At 37.8% G+C, this 25,986-nt stretch overlaps 1 protein-coding gene across 25 annotated transcripts in view; it reads left to right on the forward strand.

Moving 5' to 3' along the window:
- The window catches only part of Abi2 (abl-interactor 2), a 76,178-nt gene that overhangs the window by 37,199 nt on the left and 12,993 nt on the right, over nt 1-25,986 (forward strand). For 3 of the 25 annotated variants that reach the window (XM_006496077.4, XM_006496078.4, NM_001198570.1), the window contains 5 exons: nt 1,019-1,116; nt 4,294-4,440; nt 5,112-5,236; nt 7,105-7,287; nt 10,638-10,796. In XM_006496077.4, the coding sequence (XP_006496140.1) occupies nt 1,019-1,116; nt 4,294-4,440; nt 5,112-5,236; nt 7,105-7,287; nt 10,638-10,796 (712 nt within the window). Of the gene's footprint in view, nt 1-1,018; nt 1,117-4,293; nt 4,441-5,111; nt 5,237-7,104; nt 7,288-10,637; nt 10,797-21,562; nt 21,650-25,986 lie in introns of all 25 variants that reach the window. The other 22 variants (XM_006496075.4, XM_006496076.4, XM_017321240.2 and 19 more) reach the window with 14 other exon arrangements.

The raw sequence follows: 25,986 nt of genomic DNA on the forward strand, positions 1-25,986 counted from the left end.
CTGTGTGTTGTGAAGATGGCAATGCAAAATAATAGGGACTTAAAAAAGAGCATGCATGAATCTCCTTTATGAATTTTAACCTATTGGGCTCAAACAATGTGAAGTTGCATTGCACTGTATTTCTTATTGATTTTTTATGACTGGATTTTTAGGGGTTTCTCTACAAGTATTGACATATTCCTTAGATGACCTCATTAGTCTCAGATTATCCATCTTTTCTGTATTTGAAAATTCAGTTGGGAATAGATTTACGAACGCAGTCATGGTCCATCTCTGACTTAGGACTATTTTACACTGCTTCACACCTCAACTAGCCTTCAGTTTGGGCTTGAGTGTCATTCCCACTAGAAGTCACACAATGACAGTGGCCTTTGTGTTCTCAGTGATGTGTTACCTCAGCCCTAACATTGTGTTTCAGATACTTAGGAAAATGCCTTGAACTGCTAGTAGCTTTCAGGTAGGTGATTTCCTCATAAGGAGAATATTAAATCTGAATTGTAAGAGTGATTCGCAAGGCTGAACTTTTCTCTCTATATCATATAATTCATCTGTATTTTCTATTTTTAGTTATAACTGAGTGTATGCATAGTTGCATATCTTTAGTTGGAAATTTGTTTTGTTTATGATATACTTGTTATCCAAAGAAAAGAAAACAATTCCCTAAAGAATTGTTGTTTCTTATTGTTTCTAATTGAGTTTTTTGTTATCACTAAAGTTTTTATAAATATACTATTCAATTTTAGCTGAATGTAATATCAAATAGTCTAACCAGTGATCTGTTGGTGTGATGGCCTAATGGCAAATAAATTTTTCACATACAAGTTTAAAATAATTTGAAAAATCCTATTAGGAAGAGTCCTTTGAGTACAACTGTAGAATAGTAGAGTAGGAATTGCATACAAATTGCATGGCCTCTAATTTTTTTTTTCTTTTTTAAACCTGCCCCTCTTTATTTTCCACAAGCCACTTAATTTCACTGCATCGAAGTTAAGTTGTGTTTTTTTCAACATCTTTTTAGGTGAGTACCCAGAATATGAAAATGGGTGGATTGCCACGTACGACACCTCCAACTCAGAAGCCCCCAAGTCCCCCTATGTCAGGGAAGGGGACACTTGGGTGAGTATATAGTAATGAGAAACCATGGAAAAATAACAGAAAAAATACTATTGTGTTAAAAAACATAGCAGCCTCTATGTAAATTGTAGAGAGAATATTTTCTTGGTAATGTTATCTTTTATGTATAACTTTTCCTGATAAGCATATCTTTGTACTTTAAAAGTGGCTGTTTAGAAATTAGTTTTTGTAGTGAAGATATCAAGACAAAATTCTAGCCTAAAGTCGTGGTTAATTATAAAGTGAAGTCTAACTTTTTCTTGAATGTTTTAATGATCTGTTTATATTACAGTTGAATTTATTAGGCTTAGTCAAGAGGCTATGTGGATTGTAATATTCTGATTAACTTGTTATGATATTTTTCCGAGTTTTGATTTGGGCTCTGGAGTTAGCTCTTTTCCAGATATTGACAGAAGGAAAGCCTGATGCTTTTCTTGTACCGTATCCTAGCTTTACGGTTGAGGTTCGAGTTCAGGTGGGTGTTGTATAATCCAGAAGCCAGTTGGCTGAACTTCTGGTTTAACTCTACTGTATGTTCTATGGTCCTCTAGGCAGGTTGTCAGCAGTTAGCTTTTTTAATCTGTAAAGGGAATGGTATTTTGTCCTCTATCAACTTTCTAGGGTCATTGAACTACAGATTGGATTTTTAGAAACATTATCAGACATGATGCTTTCAGAATGTCTTTGTGATATTTTCTCAAAAAAAAAAAAAAAAAGAAAAGAAAAAAAGAGAGAGAGAGAAAGAAAAAGACAAGAAACCACAAGAAGGAAACCCTAAACAAATAAGTAAAAAGCACTTCCCACCTCAAAACTTGGTCAAAGCAATTTGAATTTAGAGGGTACAGAGGTGAGTTGATGTTGGAAAGACACAATTTGACCAGTGGAAAACAAAACATAAAAATGCAACCAGGAATAGAATGGTTTTAATTAATGAATTTGTTGTATTTGTTTTTAGGCCAGGTTGTCACTACATAATGCAATCCCACCCTTCCTAAAGTTTTGGAATGCTGGGATTCCAAGTTTGTGCCTGTAATTCAGTTTAGGCAGTTTAGGTAATTCAGTTTATCTGAAATGATCTTTTTGCCCTCAAAGAGGAAAGAATCTAGCAGGTCAAGTAAGTTTAGACTTGAGAGGGTATGAAATGGCTGTGGAGTGTGGCAATAGCAGAGGGGCCTTGGCTTTGTTTCCCTCGGGTGGACCACCTAGTGGAATTGGTTAGGGTTTAAGTTAAGGCTGTTATCCAGTGTCTGGTAAAATTAAAGTTTCTGTTGGAATGTATGTATTCATGTGCCAGTAATGCATTTTTTTGGGTATTAGCAGAAGTGCTAAACTCCATTGCCCATTTGATGGTCCTGGGCTGTTTTAGTCTTTCTCTAGTTACTATATTCTCTTCCTCCTGTGTTGTTGTTGTTGTTGTTATTGTTTTCTCCCTTAACCCTGTTCGTATCATTATTATTTTATTTTTTGTATAGTTCTCATGTAGTGAAGTTAGAATGGAATATTTTTGTGTGCAGAAAACATAGTCAAAAAGTAGAGTTTAGAAATTTATTTCCTGATATAGATATCATATACCAACATATTATATGTATTATATGTCATATATAGAAATTATAACTTACTTAAATGAAATTATTTGTAGTTTGTTTATATATGTGCATTCTAATTTCAGAGATGGTTGTTTTTGGTTTTTTAAGACAGGATTTCTCTGTGTAACAGTCCTGGCTGTCCTGGAGCTCTCTTTGTAGACCAGTCTGGCCTCAAACTCAGAGAGAGCTGTCTGCCTCTGCCTCCTGAGTGCTGGGATTCAAGGCTATGCCACCACCACACAGCTGTTGCTTGAATACTTAAAAAACTATTTTAAGTTCAAAGTCCTGGTCTTTCCCTTTCCTTTTGACACAATAGTATTTATTTTGAATTGTTATTTTGTTTATTGAACAGTGCTTGAGAGAAGTAGGATGAACAGTGCCTTTGAAAAAAACGATCTTATGTGCTGGGTGGTGGTAGTGCACACCTTTAGTTCTAGCACTCAGGAAGAGGTGGAACTCTGAGTTGAAGGCCAGCCTGGTCTACAGAGTGAGTTCCAGGACAGCCAGGGCTACACAGAGAAACCCTGTCTCAGATTAAAAAAAAAAATCTTGTTCAAAATCAGTGAGCTATTGTGAGTGAGCTTGAATGGCCAAGGAAAGAAACTCTGGGAACCTTAAGGGGAGTTGAATCACTGAGAAATACAAGGGCCAGTTGAGCAGCATCCTCCTGCAAGGAAGAAAGCTTTTTTACATTTTATGCCTTGATATGCCAAATTCTTTTAAAGTTGTAATCTCATCTGCAAGATATCCATTGTCTTAAAGGATTTGGTCACTTAACAAGAACTGAATGAATGCTAACCAGCGCTCCAGGAAGCATCTTACTCCTGTTATTTTCCTTTCAGATTTTTTTTTTTCCATCTGCTTCCTTTGAAAGGAGTATTTGGGAAAAGGAAAACAATTTTTTAATAAAATCTAGTTTGGGTTTTATAGTTTAACTAAGATAGAAGGACTTAGGTAGTCTTTTAAAGTTTCTCTTCAATGCTGAACACTGAGGAAGAAAGAGATTAAGATGAAGTTGAGGGAGAAAGGTAAAAAAGAAAAAATGAAATTAAATAGTGCATTTTTAAGTACCAATAAATCTTTAATTTCTGTGTCTTTAGTGTATAAAAAGGGGAATGAGTTACAGCTGGTATTGATCTTCATGTGGAATTTGTGACCCCCAAAATCTAGATTTGTTATCTGTATTTTTAAATATCTATGGTTAGGGAGAGAGAGAGGAGAAGAAGATAATTAGTGCATTCATCCAGTGCATTTGGGAGATTTTAACATGATCCTAAAGTAATTCAAATTCTTCTAAGAAAAGAATAGAGTCTAGAAAACATTGGCCTAAACAATGGAAAACTTGGTGTTTTCTGCAAATAAATGAACAAAATTCCATTAGCATAGGAATGAGGCTGGAGACTGAAATTTACACTACATACTCACCAGAACTCTCTCTGCTGGTAGAAGAGTTATGCTGAAGGAAAGACAAATTGATAGCTGGGTTAAACCACATTTCCTCTTTCTGCTTACAAATTGTATGTCACTGGCAACTCTGAAGTTAGCGTGCCGAGACTTGATTAATCACACCATACATACGCTCTTCTTTTTGTAGGCGGCACTCCCCCTATCGAACACTGGAGCCAGTGCGTCCTCCAGTGGTACCAAATGATTACGTACCTAGCCCAACCCGTAATATGGCTCCCTCGCAGCAGAGCCCTGTGAGGACAGCTTCTGTGAATCAAAGAAATCGAACTTACAGGTATTTTCTCTACCTCAGCGCAAACCACGATGGTCAGAGTACCATGATCTCTTCAGATAACTTCAGCTAATCTCTCTCATTTCCAAGCACTAAGTTCTTTTCCTCACTCTGCTCTCCCAAACCTCATCTGATTCTTCCTCTCTCTCCTCATGTTCTGATGCAACTTTGAACAGCCAGGAAGGTGAAAAAAGACATCCCAGAGATAAACTTAAGTTAATATAAAAACCATTACTAACCAGGAATAGAAATTGCAAGTTATTTTTTGCTGGAAATTTACAGATGAAAAACTATTCATAATAAAATATTAGTATATTACCATGCCATTACAAACTGAAATAAAATAATTTAGTAAAATTTACTAAAAGCTTCTTTAGATGGGTATCAGGCCAGGATATAAAAGGTAGTATTATTTTGATGTGTAAGCACCAACAGTTTGCTCTTACATTTATAGGGAATTTACTTAAATTTTTTTTATAAGGTAGACTTTATAAATAGGTATCAAAACAAGTTTACTGAACTCAAGAGTTTCTCCTTATTTATTAAGGAATTCCTATTTGAAATGGAAGCCTTTTTGAATTATGTTTCTTGTAGCTATGTCCGTTTCAGAAATACACGGGAATCCTGGTATTGTGCTCTGCATACTCATTCTTCGGTGGCTCTTCCTCCTTCAGCAGCAGTGGGAGCAGTGGAGGAAGTCACCCAAGTAGTCGGAGCAGCAGTCGGGAGAACAGCGGAAGTGGTAGTGTGGGGGTACCCATTGCTGTGCCTACTCCGTCTCCTCCAAGCGTCTTTCCAGGTAGAGCATTAGTGGTTATTTGTTTGGTTTTATTTTGTGAATTTGAATTCAATTTGTTACTGAACTTAGTGAGTGTGTATGTGTGTGTGTGTGTGTCTGTCTGTTTTGCTGGCTGTTAAACCCAGATTCTTCTTAATGAAATATTTAAAGAATTCTTCCCTAGCACTCTGCAAGGTTTTGGGAAGTCTGCACATATCCAGCTGATCTTAATGGCTTTGCTATTTTTTCTACTTTGTTATTTTGTTTTATGTCTTTGGTGAGTACTTCAGTTGGTACTTTGAGGTTCATGTTTGTATTATAACTGCATTTTCTTGGAAATGGGGAAGACATGGTTTGAGAATCATTTTGATAACAAAGGACTGGAAATGTAAATTTAGGAGCGTTAGAATCCAGCAGTTTCTAAAAAACTATTTCTTCAATCTCTTTCCTTTCTCGCTCTTTCGCTCTCGCTTTCTTTCTTAAGATTTATTTATTTATTTTATGTATATGAGTACACTGTACAGATGGTTGTGAGCCTTCATGTGGTTGTTGAGAATTCAATTTTTTTGGACCTCTGCTTGCTCTGGTTGGGCCCGCTCTCTCTGACCCAAAGACTTATCTATTATTACACTGTATTAGTACACTGTAGCTGACTTCAGATGCACCAGAAGAGGGCATCAGATCTCATTACAGGTGGTTGTGAGCCACCATGTGGTTGCTGGGATTTGAACTCAGGAACTTTGGAAAAACAGTCAGTTCTCTTATTCACTGAGCCAATTTGCCATCCCTTTTTCATTTTCTTGAAACAGAAAGATAACAGTAGTTTGGTTTGAAGACACAGAATTTGAATTTAGTTTTAAAAGCGTGAACATAAAAGCATTGAGAGAGCAGCTGAAGGGACAGCTGATGGATTCAGAGCCCTTACTGCTCTTTTAGAAGATCTAGGCTTGGTTTCTGCACCCAGACTGGATGGCTCACAACCGCCTGTAACTTCAGCTCCAGAAGATCCCAACACCCTCTTTTGGCCACTGGACATCTGCATGCACACTTGCACACTATATGCACACATAAACGCTTTCAGGCTTACACATGTGTAAAAAAACTTTAATAGAAGAACCAGCAAGATAAGCCAGGTGTATTGGCACACCCTTTTACCATAGCACTCAGGAGGTAGAGGCAGGTAGAGGTTTGATGCCAGCCTGATCTACAGAGCGAGTTCCAGGATAGCCAAGCTCCACAGAGAAACCCTGTCTCCAGAAATAAAAAACCAAACCAAACTAAACCAAACCAAACCCTAAACCCAGCAAGATAGATTATTACATAGTATATGGTGGTGCATGCCTTTAATTCCAACATGCATAGGTTAAGGTAGGAGAATAAGTGATCTAGGAGCCAATGGGCTATGTAGTAAGAATTGCTGTTTTCAAAAATAAAACAACATATTTAATTACAGTAGTCCAAATAGCACCTGTATACAAAAGTCACGTAATGTGGTATGCATGTTTGTTTTCAGTTTTTATTTTTAAAGTGATAAACTACTGTTTGGAATATGTCTGTTGTAATTCTAAAAGAATATTGTTGCTTTACTGTAGTTTTCATACTTAGAACACTTTGTGATAAAAATAATATATAGGAAGTATAGTTTTCTCCTAAGATAGGTAACTTTCAGGTAAAAAGGAAGGCTTGTTTTTAACTAATGAATATTTTGCTATACTATCCTGAGCATCTTGAATTATTTGTTGTTCACCTAATGACCTTAAGCATTCTTTTTTTCAGTGTTTTATTCTTTTGGCTAGTGTTAAGTACTGAGTGTTCTTCATATTGCAGTGCTTCTTCTAATGCTACTGTGACTGCCTTATTAATGCTGCCTCTTACTCCTCTTCCCTCAGCCCCTGCTGGCTCTGCTGGCACTCCTCCCCTTCCTGCTACTTCTGCATCTGTCCCCACCCCTCTTGTTCCTGCTACTGTTCCCTCCTCCACTGCCCCAGACGCTGCTGCTGGGGGTGCACAGAGCCTTGCTGATGGCTTCACTTCTCCAACTCCCCCTGTTATTTCTTCTAACCCCCCCACAGGTGAGTATTAGCATGGCAGACAGATCCAGCCATCTGCCCATTCTTTCCTGAAACTCCAGCTTCATGTTTGTTGGCTTGGCTTTACTGTGTATTTTTTTAAATGATAGTAAATATTTTAATCGGAAAGTGGCATGTGAACAAAGAATTTACTGAGAAAAATGTGGTAAAGCCTGTGATACACTTGTCTAATAAAGTTGCACAAGCATTAGTATTACTTTAATTTATTCTGTTAAATATTTGTGAACTTAATATGGAGTCAACTTCTGTATAGTTTTGAAAGCTTAATATTAGAACTGTTATAGGAAGCTGAAGAGATAGCTGAGTTGATAAAGTGCTTGTTGTGCAAGCATGAAAACTTGAGTTCTATCCCCAGCACCCACATATGAAGCCAGGCATGGCGGTGTATGTTTGTAATTCCAGCGTTGGGGAGCTGAAGGCAGGTGGGTTCCTGGGGCTTGCTGACTAGTCAGCCTAGTCCAAGGCTAAGTGCCAGGTCCTAGTGAGAGACATTGTTTAAAAATACAAAGTTGGTGGCTCCTGAGGACTAACACCAAAGGCTGACCACTGGCCTCTACATGCTCAACTATTCACATGCACATGTACCTACATATAATACCTGGACTGCACACATACACCAACACTGTTATTATAGGTTAAGTAATTAACAAAAATAAGCCTATGACAATTGAAAAATTTCTTTTATAAAGATTTATTTATTTTATGTGTACGAGTACACTGTAACTGCTTTCAGACACCCCAGAAGAGGCCATTGGATTAGTCCTATAACAGATGGTTGTGAGCCACCATGTGGTTGCTGGAAATTGAACTCTGGACCTCTTGTAGAGCAGTCAGTGCTCTTAACCACTGAGCCATCTCTCCAGCCCCTGAAAAATATATTTTAATGCAATATTTTATATAGCAAATTACAAACTATGTTTATAATAAACTCATAAATTATACTTCAAAGGACTTTAAGATTATTTAAGTTGACTGATGTTTTATTTAAGATTTCAACCTAGTGCTAAGGAGATGGCTTAGCAGGTAAAGGGCTTGCTGCCTAGCCAGACAGCCAGGGTTGTATAAGTTGTCCTCTAATCTACACACGCACACGCACACGCACATGCACACTCTCTGTTGTATGAATGTGCCCTCCTTATAAATAAATGTAATCAATCATTTTAGAAAAGATTTTAACCTCAAATACATTTTGCTGGGATAGGAAAATAAATTTAACTGTTAATATGATGCTGGTTAGTAAATGTATCCTTTTTTTGAGACAGGGTTTTTCTGTGTAGCCCTGGCTGTCCTGGAACTTATTCTGTAGATCAGCCTGGCCTCAAATTTACAGAGACACACCTGCCTCTACCTCCCAATTATTGGGATTAAAGGTGTGTACCACTACTACCTGGCTACTAATAAAACATGTTTTAAAAGATGTCTTTGTCCTAATTGGATTTTGAATGGTATTCTATTTAGATAGCTTCTATAATAATCCTTATGAAGATTTTTCTGTAATGGATGAGTAAAAATATGGACAGTCATTTGGTTGAGATATACAACTCTGTTACACTAGTCCAACTAGTTAAAAAGAGAAATCTTGCAAATGCCCAGAAATAATAAATGGCCCCTAACTAAGAGTTAATTTTAGCAGTTAAATGATAACATAATAATAGGTACTTGGCTGTGCTTGATAGACTTAATATTGATGAGAATTTAGAGTGGATCCAACTTTATAAAATTCATAGTTTTCTTTTTTGAAGATCTTAGGCAATGCTTTTCTCCCTGTTGTCTTTTGCCCTTTCTCCTTTTTATTTCCCCTTTTTCCTCTTCCCCTCATGGTATAGCTTCTCCTCCTCTTCCTGTCTTCCTGTCATTCCCTTCCTTGCATGCCCTGTTGCTTGCTGGTGTTCTTTCATGGGTGGCCTTTTCCTGATATAAGAGGGCCCCTGACTGAGTGGGCACCAAGTGAGGGTAAAGGCAAGGTCGGATTTGAGTTATAGATGGAAACTGGGTGGATTAGGAAAGAATGTTTCCGGTTGATGTTAGCAGTGTATAACTCTGAAGAGGTAAGATAGGTTGAAATGAGTTATAAATGGATAGGTTTCTGGGGTGATGATCATTTTTGATTCAGATTTCATAAACTATTTTATGACACAATCTGGCTATAAGAAGATGAGTATATTGAATTGTATAAAGATGGGTTTGACTTGGCGTTAAAGCATCAAATGTTTTGTTGAACTATTTTGTTTCCTTTTAAACAGTGTTTTTTGTTATCACCACCTATTTTAGAATATGGCTGTATCAAACATTTTTTTGTTTTGTTTTTGTTTTTTTCCCCCAGAATTTAATTCTTCGTTTAGTCTCCAATGTTTAATGGCTGCTTTAAATAATTATTTTTTGGACAGGAGGGGGAAATTAATCTCTTGTGTCCTATAACAATACTGTAGACTAGATTATTTATAAATTATATTAGTCTGACTATATTAGTTCTGGAGGCAGAATATCTAGTATCAAGGTTCCTTAATCTGGTGAGAGACTTTGTACATAGAATAAAAAAGGAGAAAATCCACTTTTGATAATGGTATTACTTACTCATGAGAACAGAACCCTTATGACCTGATAACTGTTTACAGCTGTGGTCTTTTAACACTGGTGTGCTAGGGCAACGCTTCCCAGCCTTCCTAAGGCTGTGACCCTTTAATACAGCTCCTCAAGTTGTCATGACTCCAAACGTAAAATTACTTCATTACTACTTCATAACTGTAATTTTAAAACTGTTATGAGTTGTAATGTAGCTGGGCAGTGGTGGTGCATGCCTTTAGTCCCCACACTTGGGGATTGGGGTGGGCAGAGGCAGATGGATCTCTGTGAGTTTGAGGCCAGCCTGGTCTACAGACTGAGTTCCAGAAAAGGAAGATAACTCAGAGAAAACCTTGTCTCACAAAACCAAAAAAGAAAAGAAAAAAAGAGAAATATAATGTAGATAGGTATCTGATACGTAGGCTGTCTGATGTGTGACCCTTGGGGTGAGAATAGTTAGCTATACTGGAGACTTGGTGTTGGGACACATTCTGTCTGTACATTTTAATTAATTGTGCTTTTAAAAAAATAGTCAATTAAAAGAAAGTCAAAATGTTAGCTTTTGATTTAGATGTTAGTTTTCCAAATGCAATATTTTAATTTTCTTACCTTTATGCTTTAATACAGTATCAGCTGTCATCTTTCATTAATTTGGATAGATACTGTGGTTTTTAATAATCTTACTAGAAAGTGAATGATATACTTAGAAAATTTCATTATTTGAGATGAGTTTCCTTTAATGATGCGTTTGTGTTCTGTTCATTTTCCAGGTCATCCTGTTCAGTTCTACAGCATGAACAGGCCTGCCTCTCGCCATACACCACCTACAATAGGGGGCTCGTTGCCCTATAGACGTCCTCCTTCCATAACGTCACAAACAAGCCTTCAGAATCAGATGAATGGAGGTCCTTTTTATAACCAGAATCCAGGTTAGATTTCTCTTTATCAATTTCTTTTCATCTCTTTTATATTGCACCATAAAAAACAAAACCTTTTTGTTACACATAATTAGCCCATACATGATAGGTGTTTATCCTAGACACATTTGGTAGTTTAGACTATTGTTGAATGAATAGAAGGATGGATGAATACTAAGTTTTTAATACTACTGTATTTTTACTTTAAAAAGTCAATACATGATTTTTATGTAAAGCTAAAGAGCTCATCCTGCTCTTCCTCCATTGGAATAGTTTTCTGTGTGCCTAGTAATTTGCTTTTAAAAACTAGTACTGAATTGGGGCAATGCTGGTGCACATCTTTCCAGCACTTGGGAGGCAGAGGCAGGTGGATCTTTGACTTTGAGGCCAGCTTAGTGTATACAATGAGTTCTAGGATGACCAGCTACATTCATGGGGCAGAGGCAAGGAGAGAAGCCAGTCTAGGCTGCAGAATGAGAGCCTGACTCAAGTGGAGTGTATATAAGAATAGTATTTTTGTTTAATGAGACATCATTGCTCTATGAATTACACAAGTAGGTGTATAGAAAGGTGTTTTGCATTAGGCAGTCAAACTGTCTTAACATAGTTATTAAATCCAATACTGTGGTGGGCTTTGGAGAAATCGATTCACAAAAATTAAATAAAGAATTGAATCATATATTATAGAAAAGCTACCCTTGCACATTTAATGCTACAAATAATAGTATTTTGTTCCTTCCTTGGAGAATGCAAGAGAAAATTTAGACGTATCAACTACATGAATATATTATGTTAACGTACTGTTTAATTTTTAATTTTGGCTAAGAGGTAATTAAGCCTGTGTGAGGTCCTCTGACAAATCATTCCATCTCTCATAGTATTGAATTTATGGAGTAGAAAATTTATGCTGTGGCTGCTACCTGTTAGTTAAACTTTAATTATGTCCTTTAGGATCTTGCAAAAGAAAAAAAAAACTTTCTTTTTACTTGTTATCTCATTTGATTCACATATAGAAAGTTGGTGATAGTTTTAAAATTAATTAATTTTTAATTTCATTTTATGTATATATAGTTATTTTGTTTGCAAGTATGTATGTTTGTGTACCATGTATATGTCTAATGCCCACAGAAGCCAGAAGAGGGAGTTGTATCTCCTGAAACTGGAGCTATAGATAGTTGTGGGTACTGGGAATTGACTGAATCTGGGTCCTCAGGAAGAGCAGCTGTGAACTTAATTGCTGAATAATCTCTGAGCCCCAAGATTGGTGATCAGTCATATATATATAATTTTGAATATGAAACCAAGGTCAAGGTGTTTTGTTTGCTTGTTTTTCAAGATAGGGTAGATGTGTAGCTCTGGCTGTCCTAGATGAAGCTCTGTAGATGAGACTGGACTCAAATTCAGAGATCTTCCTGCCCCTGCCTCTCGAGTGCTGGCATTGAAGGCGTATGCCACTCAATGTTTTTTGATTTCTGTATTTCATGCTTTTTCTACTGTCATGTCTTACCTACCTTCAAATTAAAAGTTTTTTTTTTCTTTTTTTTCCCCATTTTTTCCAATTTTTTAATTAGGTTTTCTCTATTTACATTTCAAATGCTATCCCGAAAGTCCCCTATACCCTCCCCCGGCCCTGTTCCCCTATCTACCCACTCCCACTTTTTGGCCCTGGCGTTCCCCTGTACTGGGGCATATAAAGTTTGCAAGACCAAGGGGCCTCTCTTCCCAATGATGGCTGACTGGGCCATCTTCTGCTACATATGCAGCTAGAGACACGAGCTCTGGGGTACTGGTTAGTTCATATTGTTGTTGCAGACCCCTTCAGCTCCTTGGGTATTTTCTCTAGCTCCTCCATTGGGGCCCCTGTGATCCATCCAATAGTTGACTGTGCGCATCCACTTCTGTGTTTGCCAGTGTTTTTTTGGTTGTTGTTTCCACCTGCTAGGCTTTCTCTGGTTTTTGGTAAAGGGAAAGAGTGGGGAGGGAAGACTTTACGATATAAGATACGCTAGTGGTAGAGTCTCACCACAGTCTTTATGTAGTGTTCTGAGAAAATTGTTCAAAAACATTGTTGAATATCAAATGAAACCCTTCTTCCTTTTTCTAAGTTTCTTCACTGCCCTCGGCTCCTCTATTGAATGCTGTATTTGTAGTTTAGTCAGTGCAAAATGCAGTGTACATCCACCTAAATGCCTTGATTGATTGATGTTTGCCTTTTCATGCTTTAGTGTTTTAGGCTGTTTTTCTTTTTTCTTTCTTTTTTTTTCTTTCTTTCTTTTTTTTGTTTTTTTTGTTTTTTGTTTTTTCGAGACAGGGTTTCTCTGTGTAGCCCTGGCTGTCCTGGAGCTCACTTTGTAGACCAAGCTGGCCTCCAACTCAGAAATCCGCCTGCCTCTGCCTCCCTAGTGCTGGGATTAAAGGCGCGTGCCACCACACCGGGCTAGGCTGTTTTTCTTAAAATTCATTTTCATCTTAAGTATTGCCAGAATGTATCACATACTCTGTTTCTAGTTGTGTTTTCCAAATTTGCATTACAAGTATATTCTTTTCTGAAATTATTTTCCTCCACTTTAAAAGCTATAATGTCTTATTTAGATAGGTTTTGAATTTGTGGTTTCACATTCTTCTCTTGTCTCACCCTCCTGAGTTGGGTGCATGATCTCATGGCTGGCCATTGCATGTGTTGTTTTTTATTTTTTTTTTATTTTTTATTTTTTTTTTGTCTTTGTTCATTAGCTACAACTTATTTCATAGTTTCATGGAAGATGGGCTAGCTCTCTTGGGTTTCTGGAAAGTACTGCTTATAGTCCTTTTCTTACTTTAGGTGTGAAACAATGATGTTAATCCAAAATGGATTATAACCATAGTGAGGTTGTCACTGTTACAGCTTTGATACAGATGTACAGAGTATTTAGTAAGAATATGGAAGGAATATTCCATGCTGTGGGTATATATAATAAATACTTCTATGAGACCTCTGTAGATAAAATGTGACAGCTGTTTAAACATCTGTTTCATGTATTTAATTTTTGAAGTACTAAAGATTGAGTCTAGGGCTTTGTTTGAGGCAAGTGCTCTACTGTCGACGTGTATCTCTAATGCACTAAAGATTTCGTATTTCAGTAATGCCTTTTTAATAAATCCGATTCATATATGCCAAGTATAATTTAAAATTAAATCATTAGGGAGGGATTTTAATCTAAGTATTTTACACATTCAAGGAACTAAGGTGAATTGGAATTGTCTTAGCGGTGAGAAGTAGCTTAGTTATGACTGTATATTCTGTATTCTAAGTTCTGCCTTTCTTCTAGAATTTGGTAACTTTAAAGAAGACAGTTATAGCTCTGTTAATTAGAGTGCTTTTTAAACCTAATTTTAAAAAACAGAACAAAATTATTGTTCTTCTAGAGAGAGAAGTTTCTGGTATTTGAACCATGATCCTCGAGCATGCTAGGCAGATGTTCTGTCTTTGTCCTGGACCTCAACCGCAAGCATGCCTTTTTCCTTTGACAACTCTTTGGTGAGACTTAGTGCTTAGTGAACCATTTTGTGAACATGATGCTTGTATGTATATTTTACAGTCAGAGCTCTGCCATGGATGCACTCTTCTGAAGAATGAAGTTTGACAAGGCATTGGGGTTCTGTAGGGTACAAGTCTGACAGCATTTCCACTAATGTACAGTTGGTTTTGAGTCTGATAAAGGGATTAAAATATGGAATGATAGTGCCAAGTTCAAGCTGGAAGTTAGTTGTATTCTAATGAGATCATTTCAGAAGCGAGTTACTGAAAGAATTAGAATATAACTGAAGCACTTTTGGTTTTCTGTTTATAAAATCAAAGAAACTGATATTTAAATTTATTTGCCAACAGTGAAGAGAGTTATAGAAACACAGACAGTTATTAGTTAAGTCTTCTTTAAGAATATAAAGCATCTGGGCTGGAGAGATGGCTCAGCGGTTAAGAGCATTGACTGCTCTTCCAGAGGTCCTGAGTTCAATTTCCAGCAACCATATGGTGGCTCACAACCATCTGTAATGAGCTCTCATGCTACAGTGTGTGTGTCTGAAGATGGCTACAGTGTACTCATATAAATAAGTAAACCTAAGAAAAAAGAATATTAAAGAATGCATCTATAACTACATGTTTTTTACATATACATTTATACACATATAACAAACCTAGTTAATAAGACATTAATCATGATTATCAAGTATGAAGCATTTTTATCAGTTAGCTTACAGTAATCAGTGTTTCTTAAAATAGAGGCTTTATGATCTTAAAGTGTTTAAATTCTTTCCCTTCCAGAGATGTACAAAGAAACAGTGAAAAGGCAGTGTTAGTGTGGCTGATGCTGCACCCTGGTCTCTAAAGGCAGGGAGGGTAGGCATAGCAGTACAACGCTGTAGCAGACTAGAGATGGGCATGGCCTAGTAAATAAGGAACAGTAGCAAGAGGCCATGTTTGAATGCTATTTTAGACAGTTCTTAGGGGATGACCAAACCAAACCAAAAATCCCCACAGCTAAAATGTCTTAAGTACATTCCCATTCGATAGATCCTTAGTACTGACTATTAAATGCAAAGTACATTTTAAGACTGTAAGTCATAATCAGCTAGTTTTTTTCTTTTTTCTTTTTTGACATAGCAGCTTTTGATGACTTTGTATTTGAAAAAGAGTATCAAAATGATATAATTAAAAAAATGTTCTGAGACTACAAGGTTAACAGTTCTTTGGTGACCCCAGTTGTATCATTAGACAGCTTCCTATTACTAGTTACTCAGATCATTTTTTAAATCTTCCTTGCTCTAAGTTGATACTTATTTTAAAGAAATATAATTTGAAATAAATTGCATAAATTATTTTTCTCCCTGGAATATAAAATGCTACCAATTAAATTTAATATGTAATAACTAAACATAATGTTCTTTGTTCATATGTTCTTTGTTGAATTCAGAAGTATTTCTTTTAATGATACTGCTTATCTGTGGACATCCAAGAACTCCAACCTTTTTTTTTTTAAAGAGATTTATTTATTTATTTTATGCACATGAATACACTGTACCTGTCTTCAGAGATACCAGAAGAGAGGACATCAGATCCCATTACAGATGGTTGTGAGCCACTATGTGGTTCCTGGGAATTAAGCTCAGGACCTCTGTAAGAGCAGTCAGTGCTCTTAACCGCTGAGCCATCTCTCCAGCTCCAGAAGTAATTCTTATAATTTTGCCGTTTTATAAGAATATTTATAAAGCTCATAAAATAAGAAGCAAAAATCTAACATCATTGCTTTAAAATGCTTTTGAATTGGATATCTGAAGTATCATATCTCAAAAATGTTCCACAAGACCGTAAGTCAGCAGCACACTCAGTCTCCAACTCTGCTTTGCTGGGAAAGTCTTTTACTTTAGTATCTAAATCTTTTTTTTTTTTTTTTAAAGATTTATTTATTATATGTAAGTACACTGTAGCTGTCTTCAGACACTCCAGAAGAGAGAGTCAGATCTCATTATGGATGGTTGTGAGCCACCATGTGGTTGCTGGGATTTGAACTCCGGACCTTTGGAAGAGCAGTTGGGTGCTCTTACCCACTGAGCCATCTCACCAGCCCAGTATCTAAATCTTGTTCTGCACATAACTCTAGTCTCATTGCTGCTCAGCTTAAGGTCTCTTTAGAGTCTCTTTACACCTGGTGAGTCTCTTTTCTCACTACACCACTGTATTTTTTTTTCCTATTTTATTTAATGAGTATGGGTGTTTTGCTTGCATGTATGTCAGTGTATGTCATCCACGGGTGCCAGAACAAGGTACTGGATCCCCTGAAATTGGAGTTATAGACAGTAGTGAACTGCTGTGTGGTTACTGGGAATCGAACCTAGGTTCCTCTGGAGCAAGTGCCCTTAACCACTGGATCATGTTTCTAGCCTTTCACTATTGTATTTTTAATAAAAATAATGTAACTCATTCTAAATTCAGAGACATTTTGTGGTTCTAAGGTAAAGGTCTTACCATATAAGGAGTAATTTTTTTTTATTAGATATTTACCTGATTTACATTTCAAATGTTGTCCCCTTTCCTGGTTTCCCCTCCGAAAACCCCCTAACCCTTCCCACCTCCCCCTGCTCACCAGCCCACCCACACCAGCTTCTTGGCCCTGGCCTTCCCCTACACTGGGGCATAGAACCTTCACAGATCCAAGGGCCTCTCCTCTCATTGATGACCGACTAGTCTATCCTCTGCTACATATGCAGCTAGAGCCATGAGTCCCACCATGTGTACTCTGGTTGGTGATTTAGTCTCTGATAACTTTGGGGATCCTGGTTAGTTCATATTGTTGTTTCTCCTGTGGGGCTGCAAACTCCTTCAACTCCTTGGGATAAGGAGTCATCTTGTATACATAATGGGAACATACAATTTATAGGGTTGCTTCCCATTTCTGTTTTTGTCGTTACTGAGAATGGAATTTAAAGCCTTTTGCATACAATGATGTGTTCTAATACTGAGCTGTGCCCAACTTCTACTTCCTGGACTTTTCTGATCACAGGAATGCACAGAACCAGGTAGAACTGAATTCTGGTTAGATGAATTTTAGAAAATTTTCCAAGAGTAGAAAAGCAACTGTTTCAGAGTAATTCTTTTAGGAAGTCTGACATTGGCTTTTCCAAGGCTGCTTTTCGTGGCCATCTTGATGGCCTCACGTTTAGAAAAGAAGTGTATTCATCTGTAAGCATCATCTGAGCTGGGCTATGTTGGTGCAGGCCTTAAATCCCTCTCTGGAGTTCAAGGCCAACCTGGTCTGCAGAGTAAGTTCTAGGACACTCAGGGCTACACAGAGAAACCCTGTCTTGACATTCCTGCCCCAATTAATAAGCCTAATTTGCCCATAAAAAGACTTGTAAAGATTATGTATATACTCCTCCCCCACCCCAAGTACAAAAGTCATTGTTTTACTTGGTAAATTAAACAATAGCTGAAGAGAGAGTTTCTGTTGAGAGGAAGGAAGGAAGTTTGTGTCTGGTAAGAGGAGATGTTTGGTCTTACAGGATGTCTATGCACACTCTGCATCCTTCTTTCTTGTGGTCCTGTGCTGCTGTTTTTCTGCTGTAGCTGCTGTCTAGCTGCTTGTTGAAAGAGGTATTACAGCTGTGTCAGCAGGAGACCCAATCTTCTGAGTCAGGTTCTTACTGCCAGGAAGTGAGATTTCAGGGAAAATCCAACTAAAATTATCTTTTGAAGGAAGGAACCATTTTCGGAGGGTGAGTTGGTTTTCCTCCTATCTAGATTCTCTTCAGAGTGATCTACTGAGCTGTCCTTCTGCTTTGTACTTGTTCTTGCATGTCTGTGTCCACCATCAGCCATGACCACTCTACTGAGAGCTTCTGACTTGTTGATTTTTAATATATCACACCCATGTTTTCTTGTTGTCTTTCATTTTTATGCTGAAGTTACCCTCATTCATTTCATTTAAGAAAATCTCAGCTGTTCGATTTTACCAATGAAGACTCAGGAGCCAGAGGCTGGGGTGAATGGCTGCTAGCTCAGAGAGGCAGAGAAAGAACCCAGCTGAACTTCTTCCTTAGCTAACATTCCAGAAGGAATCCCCTCTCTCAAGGTCTCAAAAACCTCCTTCCAAATCATTGTCCCTCCTTCCTACTTCCTGTGTGTCTCTCTATCCTTCCTCCTGACTCCCTCTTACTCTGTTTTTTTTTCTTAATAATCCTATGTTTACTTCCTGTCAGATGGTTGTTAGCTCTGCCCCCCGCCCCTCTTTTTTTTTTTTTTTTTTTTTTTCGTTTTTCTCTGTGTAGCAGTGGCTGTCCTGGAACTCACTCTGTAGACCAGGCTAGCCTGGAACTCAGAAATTCGCCTGTCTCTGCCTCAAGGTGTGCGCCACCACGCCCAGCTCGCTCTGCCTCTTGACCTTTGGTTGTCTTTATTTAATTCCGTTTACAATAAACAGCTCTTGGATTATAAATGTGTGGGCTAGGGCTGAGCCACTCTATAGCTAAAAACAGGTTATTTCCAGTAAACAATACAATCTTGGGGTTCACAGTGTGATAAACTATCCAGCAGCAGTTATGTCATATCTCTTTACCACCTTGTGCTTTTCAAGTACTTAATTACCAAGGTTAATGAGTTAATAGCTTCTTTACCTTTCCTCCTGCAGGTTAAAAAACTCTGTGTCCCTTTGTCCTTTTGCTGTTCTTTCTATGCTAACTAAATTGTTTTCTGTACTGGTTTGCCTACAGTGTTACTAAGTTCTTTTTGTTTCTAGAATCTGCCTTGATTTAACTGTGTTGCCAGGCTTAGATTAGGCTTTTGAAGAAAAGTCTTTTCTACCACTATGTGAAATAGGGTTGCATTATCTGTTTTTCAAATCATATTTGTGGATTAGATTCAAAGGATCTTGTCATCTAAACAGAAAATGTAACATCAAGAATTTGAGGCAGAGTGACTTAAAAAAAATCAGTCTCTTTGTTGATAGTGCAGGAATTGCCTCACAAACCACACGAACACCCATCTCAGTCAGTCAGGGATAGTTTTTGAGCGTATGCCCCAGGACTGGTTGACCAGGGCCATGGTCCAGATTCGGGAACTGAACCACGACTCTGAGTTAAGATCCTACAGGGTTTTTAAGCCCCAAATTCACAAACACCTGTGCCAAGTGATTTCACTATTTAGGATTTAGGGATAGGGGGTTTCCTTAGGAACATGTCTTTGCTGTACACTTATCCTGCTCCCTTTGGTTGGGGTATTCAGCTGTGGCAGGGGACTTGTCTAACATTCATGTCTTAACTTGCCAACCAGGATATCAGTTACCCACATATGTGTCTCTTTCTGCCAAGTAGGATGGCAGTTCCCAGGGAGGTCTTGGGAACTTAAACTTTACTCAGCCACTAAGAATGGAAGTCTTATTCCAGGTAGTTTCTAATATTGGTGCAGGTGTCTGTCTTATGTTGGGGAACATCCCAGGGGCAGCTTATACCATAAAAGCTTATAACACAGGTGCAGACATGCAGTGCTGTTTGTTGGGTGGTTGGTTTGGGTCCAAGCTTATCGTGGGTAACTACACCAAACAGTTCTCCTGACTCTATCATGATTGATTTCCAAGGGCAGAGAACAGAACAGAATATGGAATCAATCTTGGCATTAGAAAGTTTCCTAGTAACAGAAACATATGGGAAAGTTTCCTTATAATGGCAGGCTAGCCAGGTAACAGTTACCTGGGCGCCCTAACATTCCATCTAGGCCTTAATATTTTACTTAGGTTCTTTACACTGAGTTCTTTTTCATGCCCACACTCACCTTTCTATGATTTTCATTAAGCATTTTACCTTTACTTCATGTCTGAGTGTTTTGGCAACATGAATGTATGTGTACCACATGCATGCTGGGTAACCTGTGAAGGTCATAGAGGTTTTTGGATCCATGGAACTAGACTTACAGATGGTTGTGAGCCACCACGTGGGTGTTAAGTCCTCTATAACGAAGCAACAAGTGCTTTAAACAGCTGAGCCAACTTTCCACAACTTTCCAGCACTGTTTGTTTATTTTGTATTTGGGATAGGATTTCTCTGTGTAGCCATGGCTCTCTCTGTATACCAGACTGGTCTCAAACTCAGTGATCTGTCTTCCTCTTCCTTCTGAGCTGGGATTAAAGGCTTGTGTTACCACTGCCCAGAATATGGCCAGCTTAATTTTTAAACATATCTCCCACTAGCTGGATAGAGAAAACATTTTGGTCTTGTGAACTCTGCTCATGATATTTTATGCCACTAAGCCTTTGTCCTAACTTGGTTCCTTACGCTTGTCTTTTTCACCTCCTGTCTGCTTAACATACATCTCTTAAAGTACTTGTCCAAGAGATCCTTCCATTCTCTGTAGCCTTTGTCCCTGTGGTTAGCATTGTCTCTAGGAAAGGCAGACAAAGGTGATGTGTGTGTGTGTGTGTGTGTGAGTGAGATATCTCTTTGAGTGATGAAACAGTTGAATCTTCTTAGTATTATTAGTTACTTGAAATTGGGAGCAAATAGAGAATTCTATTAAGAATATGGATATCATAGTACATACCCTTTCTCAAGGAAACTAACTGTAGAGTTAACCTTCAAAACATTATGTAGGTATTTTCATTATTTGTTTGTTTATACATAAATGTCTGTTGAAGGCTTCCCGTATTCTTAGAATGTGCTGTGCATTTGAGATGGAGGGATTTAGCCTTGGAGCAGTGACATTTTCTATAGGCTCAAGGAGGAAATTTGATGAATTGGAGTTGTAACAGCACCTGATTCTCAATGAAAGGCTCTGGTAACTAGTCTTTCAGTAGAGGGCCTGCCCCTCAGGAGGAACTCTGGTCATACTTGTTTAACTAAATGACGAACCAACTACTGCCTGTTACTTGTTACTGAGATAATAAAAAGCCTGTTTAGGTTGTCAGGATGTCAAGGTTTTCTCATATACTCAGCATCTAAAAAGTCAACCAAACTATTCATAATATTTAACAGAAATTTTTAGAGAACACATCTGCAACAGATCCAAAGAGGACGTGATCCCGGTACCTGTCAGCGGAGACTGTGTGCTAGATGTTTCCTACTGTAGTTTTACAGCTTACTAAAACTCTTCGTTTATTGTTTGTTTATAAAATTACCCTCAAAAGTGGATCCGAAAGGAAGACAAATATTTGTGAAAAGTGGTGTACCTCCTTACATGTCTTATTGTATTATCCTTTCCTTTTTATATAACTCGCCCTTACCCCTTATCCTCCACACCTTTTTTGTTTTTGCAGTATCTCTTGCTCCTCCTCCTCCTTCCATCCTACAGGTAACTCCTCAGTTACCTTTAATGGGATTTGTGGCCAGAGTCCAAGAAAATAGTAAGTTTATGTCTTCTTTATGCTGTAGATCAGATTATAGGCATAGAATGTAATTTACAAATGACTGACTGAATAGTCATTCATATATTTGAATAAGTAAGTCATTGTATGACTCGCTAGTGATGATAAAGTAATTGAGGTGGACTGGAGAGAGAGCTCATTGGCTAAGAGTGCTCTCCTCTAGTAGAGGACCTGGACTTCAGCTCCAGGACAATCCACACCTATGACCTCTTCAGACACTGACACTCTCATGCTCGTATCCACATTCACACACACAACTCAATTACAGCAAACTTCTCTGCTTTCTGATAGCTTGAAAATGATTGTTTCTGGCATTTTCTTACTTTTCTTACTCTCATCTCTAGCCTTCCTTCTCTCCCTCTCTCCACGTGGCCATGGCCTGCCTCCCCCCTCCTTCCCCCTCCCTTCTTTCTTTATCTCTGCCTTTCTACAATAAAGCTCTAAAACCAAAACCAAACAAACAAAAATCCAAAAACAAAAACAAAAAAACAAAAGATAGTTTCTGGAAATTATACTCAGAGCACATGCTTAGCTTCCATGAGATGCCAGGTTTGATCCCCAGAACCATAACCCATAACCAAAAAAACCACACCACCACCACCACCACCACCACCACCACCACCACCTAGTTGTAAAGGTCTGACAAACAGACATAAAATAGTAATGTAAGAAAAAAACTGCATGAGAAGATATTATGATTGCCAAACAAATATCCTGCTTATTTCCCAGTTGCCTAAACAAACTGGTACCCTAGCTTGCTCTTCCTAGAATCATAGATGTGTCCTATGTGGCCTGAGGATATCATTCTAGCATTCCAAGTCTAGAAAGGACCACACCAAGGTAGGGCACAGATCAATCTGCCAGTTTGGCTCCCGAGAAGCAGACATCAATTGGCGGTGGTTTGTGTTCTGCTTTTGAATTATGCATAGCTAATTTTGTTGGTATATTGAATCTTCTGGGAAAGCATTAAAGAAACTTGTATTTTTTAATTGTGAGGCCTGTGTCAGTATTTAATGACGAGTGTTTCTCACAGAAAGAAATAAGCAGTTTCTGTATTGGGTGATTAAGGGACTACATCAGTCATAAAGTTGCATGATGTCATGGAATCTAAACTTTGAGGAATTACAGTTGATCCATGAAAAACATGGGTTTAAATTGTTTGGATCCCACTGATTTTGTCAGTGTTGAAAGTAGTGTTACGGATATGTAAAACAGCCTGTTTGCCTTTTACTATCATAAAATGCCCACAGATTTATTATCAAGCTCAAGCAAAAAATATTCACAGGTCACATGACCTTGTGCTGCTCTACTACTGTAACCCTCTGCTACCTCCTATTACTGTTGTGAACTTACGTTATAATATCTACTTAAAATACAGTGTTAGGCTCATCATCCCTGCATTCCCAGTACATTGCTTATTCAGGTAAAAAAAATGTTCCCCTGAGGGTGAGGGATCACTGGATGGTAGAGTGGTTACCTAACGTGCACAGCCCTGGGTTTAATTTCTGCCAGTAGTTGGAGTAGGTGTTGAGATTGTGATCTCGCAACGATTTTTCACTGTATATAATGCATATGATAGAATATGTGTTAATTGACTATAACAATAAGGTTTCCTGTCATTAGCAGGCTATTAATAATAGGATTTGTTGCAGTCAGAAGTCAACAGGCATTTCTAACTATAGTGTGATTGTGGGAGAGGTGCAAATCTGTGCTTTGTTCAAGAGTCAAATTGTACATTAGTTTAATATACAATGTCATCAGGCCATAGTAGCCCCACTGTGCACCTCTCATATAAAGAGATGAGTACCACTCCTGGGCTAAAAATAATTAAAATCTCTTGTTATGGTTCTCTGGAAATAGGCATTTTAACAGTAGAATGTAAGGTCTGTCAGGACAGGGGCTTTGCTAATTTTGTTTGCTGCCTATATCCCTGGCACTTAGAAAAGGGTCTGGCCGATGGCAAGCATTTTGGGGCCCTTCTTTTTTATATTTTGTTTGTATTTTAACTGGTTGTTGTACAGCACGGAGGGGAGCTGCTTACTGGTTGCTCCCCATAGCTTGCTCAGCCTGCTTTCTTATAGCACTCCTGACCACCATCCCAGGAATGGCATCTCTCATAATGGGCTGGGCCCTCCCTTATCAATCAAGAAAATGCATTACAGGTTTGCTCACAGGCTAATCTGGTGGGAGCATTTCTCAACTAATGTTCCTGTTTCCAAAATGACTATATGTGTCAAGTTGACCTAAAACTAGCCAGCATGGTGCCTAAAGGTTGAATGTATCCTGTCCTTTTACTTTTCTCTTGCTGGTTTCTAAAAGGAGCCTATTTATTTCTGTTTATTAGGAGGTACTATATGAGTATCTGTAAGCTTTAAGACATTGTCATTTGTAAAGATGGTTTCTTAAATGTAAGGGCTATTTTCATTTATGTCCAAGTGTATTCTTTATGCTTTGAAATTATGCCTTTGCAGCCTACTTTTTTTTGGTTTGTGTGTGACCCATGCTGGCTCTAGGAGAAAGTGTTTTTCTTATCAATTGTCAGTTTGTCTAATGTGTGCCAAGCACAGCTGTGGCATGACATTTTGCCAGTAAAAACTTTTAGAGGTTAACTGTAGGATAGAACATAACTGCACTTAAAATTCCCTGAAGTACAGACTGATGAGGCTCTTTGGAGTTCCACAGTTAGTTGAAGTGTCATTATAGCAAGAAGGACACTTTCCCCTCACAAATCAGATTAAGTTCATTGACTAAAGAAGATAGTTGAATAATGAGTGGAAAGGCTTTTCTATCTTTATTGTTTTTATTTTTTTAAACCAACTGATATGATGAGTGTTTACCTGGGGAAATCCCATCATTCATTTGCTACCACACGTTCTTTGAACAAATTATTTCAAATATTTTAGAGAGTACCAGCCAGATTTTGTTATTGACTTTGAAGATTAACAATCTATCAGAATATTTTTTTCTTCAAAATTGGACTTTAAAAATGAATAAGATTATGGAACTTATTAGATTTTACCAGTAATTAGTGCAAGGTGTACGGTTTGTAGAAACATCAAAAATATTTCATAGCTGGGCGTGGTGGCACACGCCTTTAATCCCAGCACTTGGGAGGCAGAGGCAGGAGGATTTCTGAGTTCGAGGCCAGCCTGGTCTACAGAGTGAGTTCCAGGACAGCCAGGGCTACACAGAGAAACCCTGTCTCGAAAAACAAAACAAAACAAAACAAAAATTCATAAGTAGGAGTATTATTTTAATTAAATGTAATTTAAGTACTTGATTGGTATTTAGAACTTAGTTGTCACTTAGAGTAGATAGTTGTAGAACACTATTATAATAGCATTGTTAGTATTTTAAAAGCCACTTCCTAATTTGGCTCCTATCGTAACTGATTCCTTTGGGATTTCTTTCAACCTCTTTCCTGCCAGTCCCTTCTTTCTCCCTTTGTATGAGGTGTGGTGACATTTCCCCTCTATACTCTTCACAGTGCTGAACCTGGTTCCTAGCCACACAAGGCTGGGACTGACTTAACAGTTACGGCAGGACTTATACATTCAAATGAGTGTTATTTTCTTCAAAATATGCACTGTGGAAAGATGAGTATTTTGTTTTAGAATCATCATAAGGTTTTTAAAGCATTATTTAAAGATAGTCTATTGAGTTAACATATCCTTTGCATTAAATTTAATGTGTGGAATAGTCTGGAGTCACTTGGAACCAGTTATATTAAGCACTTACATTGTGATTAAAAAAAAAGCACAAATATGCTTCTTTTATCTTTTAAAAAAAGTTCTCATATGGTACCCCTATTATTCATTGAGTAGAGCATAAATTCAGCCATCCTTTCCTCTGCTTGTTATTTGGATGATTGTTTTCTTTCTTTTCTTTCTTTCTTTCTTTCTTTCTTTCTTTCTTTCTTTCTTTCTTTCTTTCTTTCTTTCTTTCTTTCTTTCTTTCTTTCTTTCTTTTTTGAGACAGGGCTTTTCTGTGTAAGCTTGCCGCCTTCTGTACTTCACTACCTCCCAGCTATTACCTTGACTCACCCATTACGTCTCAGGAAACCTTTCTTGGCCCCACATAAAGAATTTGGTTTATGAAGATGCATGCTACTATAGTTACTTACAACATCACACTACTTAATTGAAAATAAAAGTTTGGTTGTCCACGTCTTGGTGACATTTCCCCCATACTGCTCTCAGTGTTGAACCTAGCCACAGGAGGCTCCTGGGTGGTATTTACTTACTGAGAATGAAGCATGGCTTATGTGGTACAGAGTCTATTTAAGGGAGTGGGCAGAGATGCTTTTCCCTTTATTG

This window comes from Mus musculus, chromosome 1 (assembly GCF_000001635.26).
Source record: "Mus musculus strain C57BL/6J chromosome 1, GRCm38.p6 C57BL/6J".
NCBI lineage: Eukaryota > Metazoa > Chordata > Mammalia > Rodentia > Muridae > Mus > Mus musculus.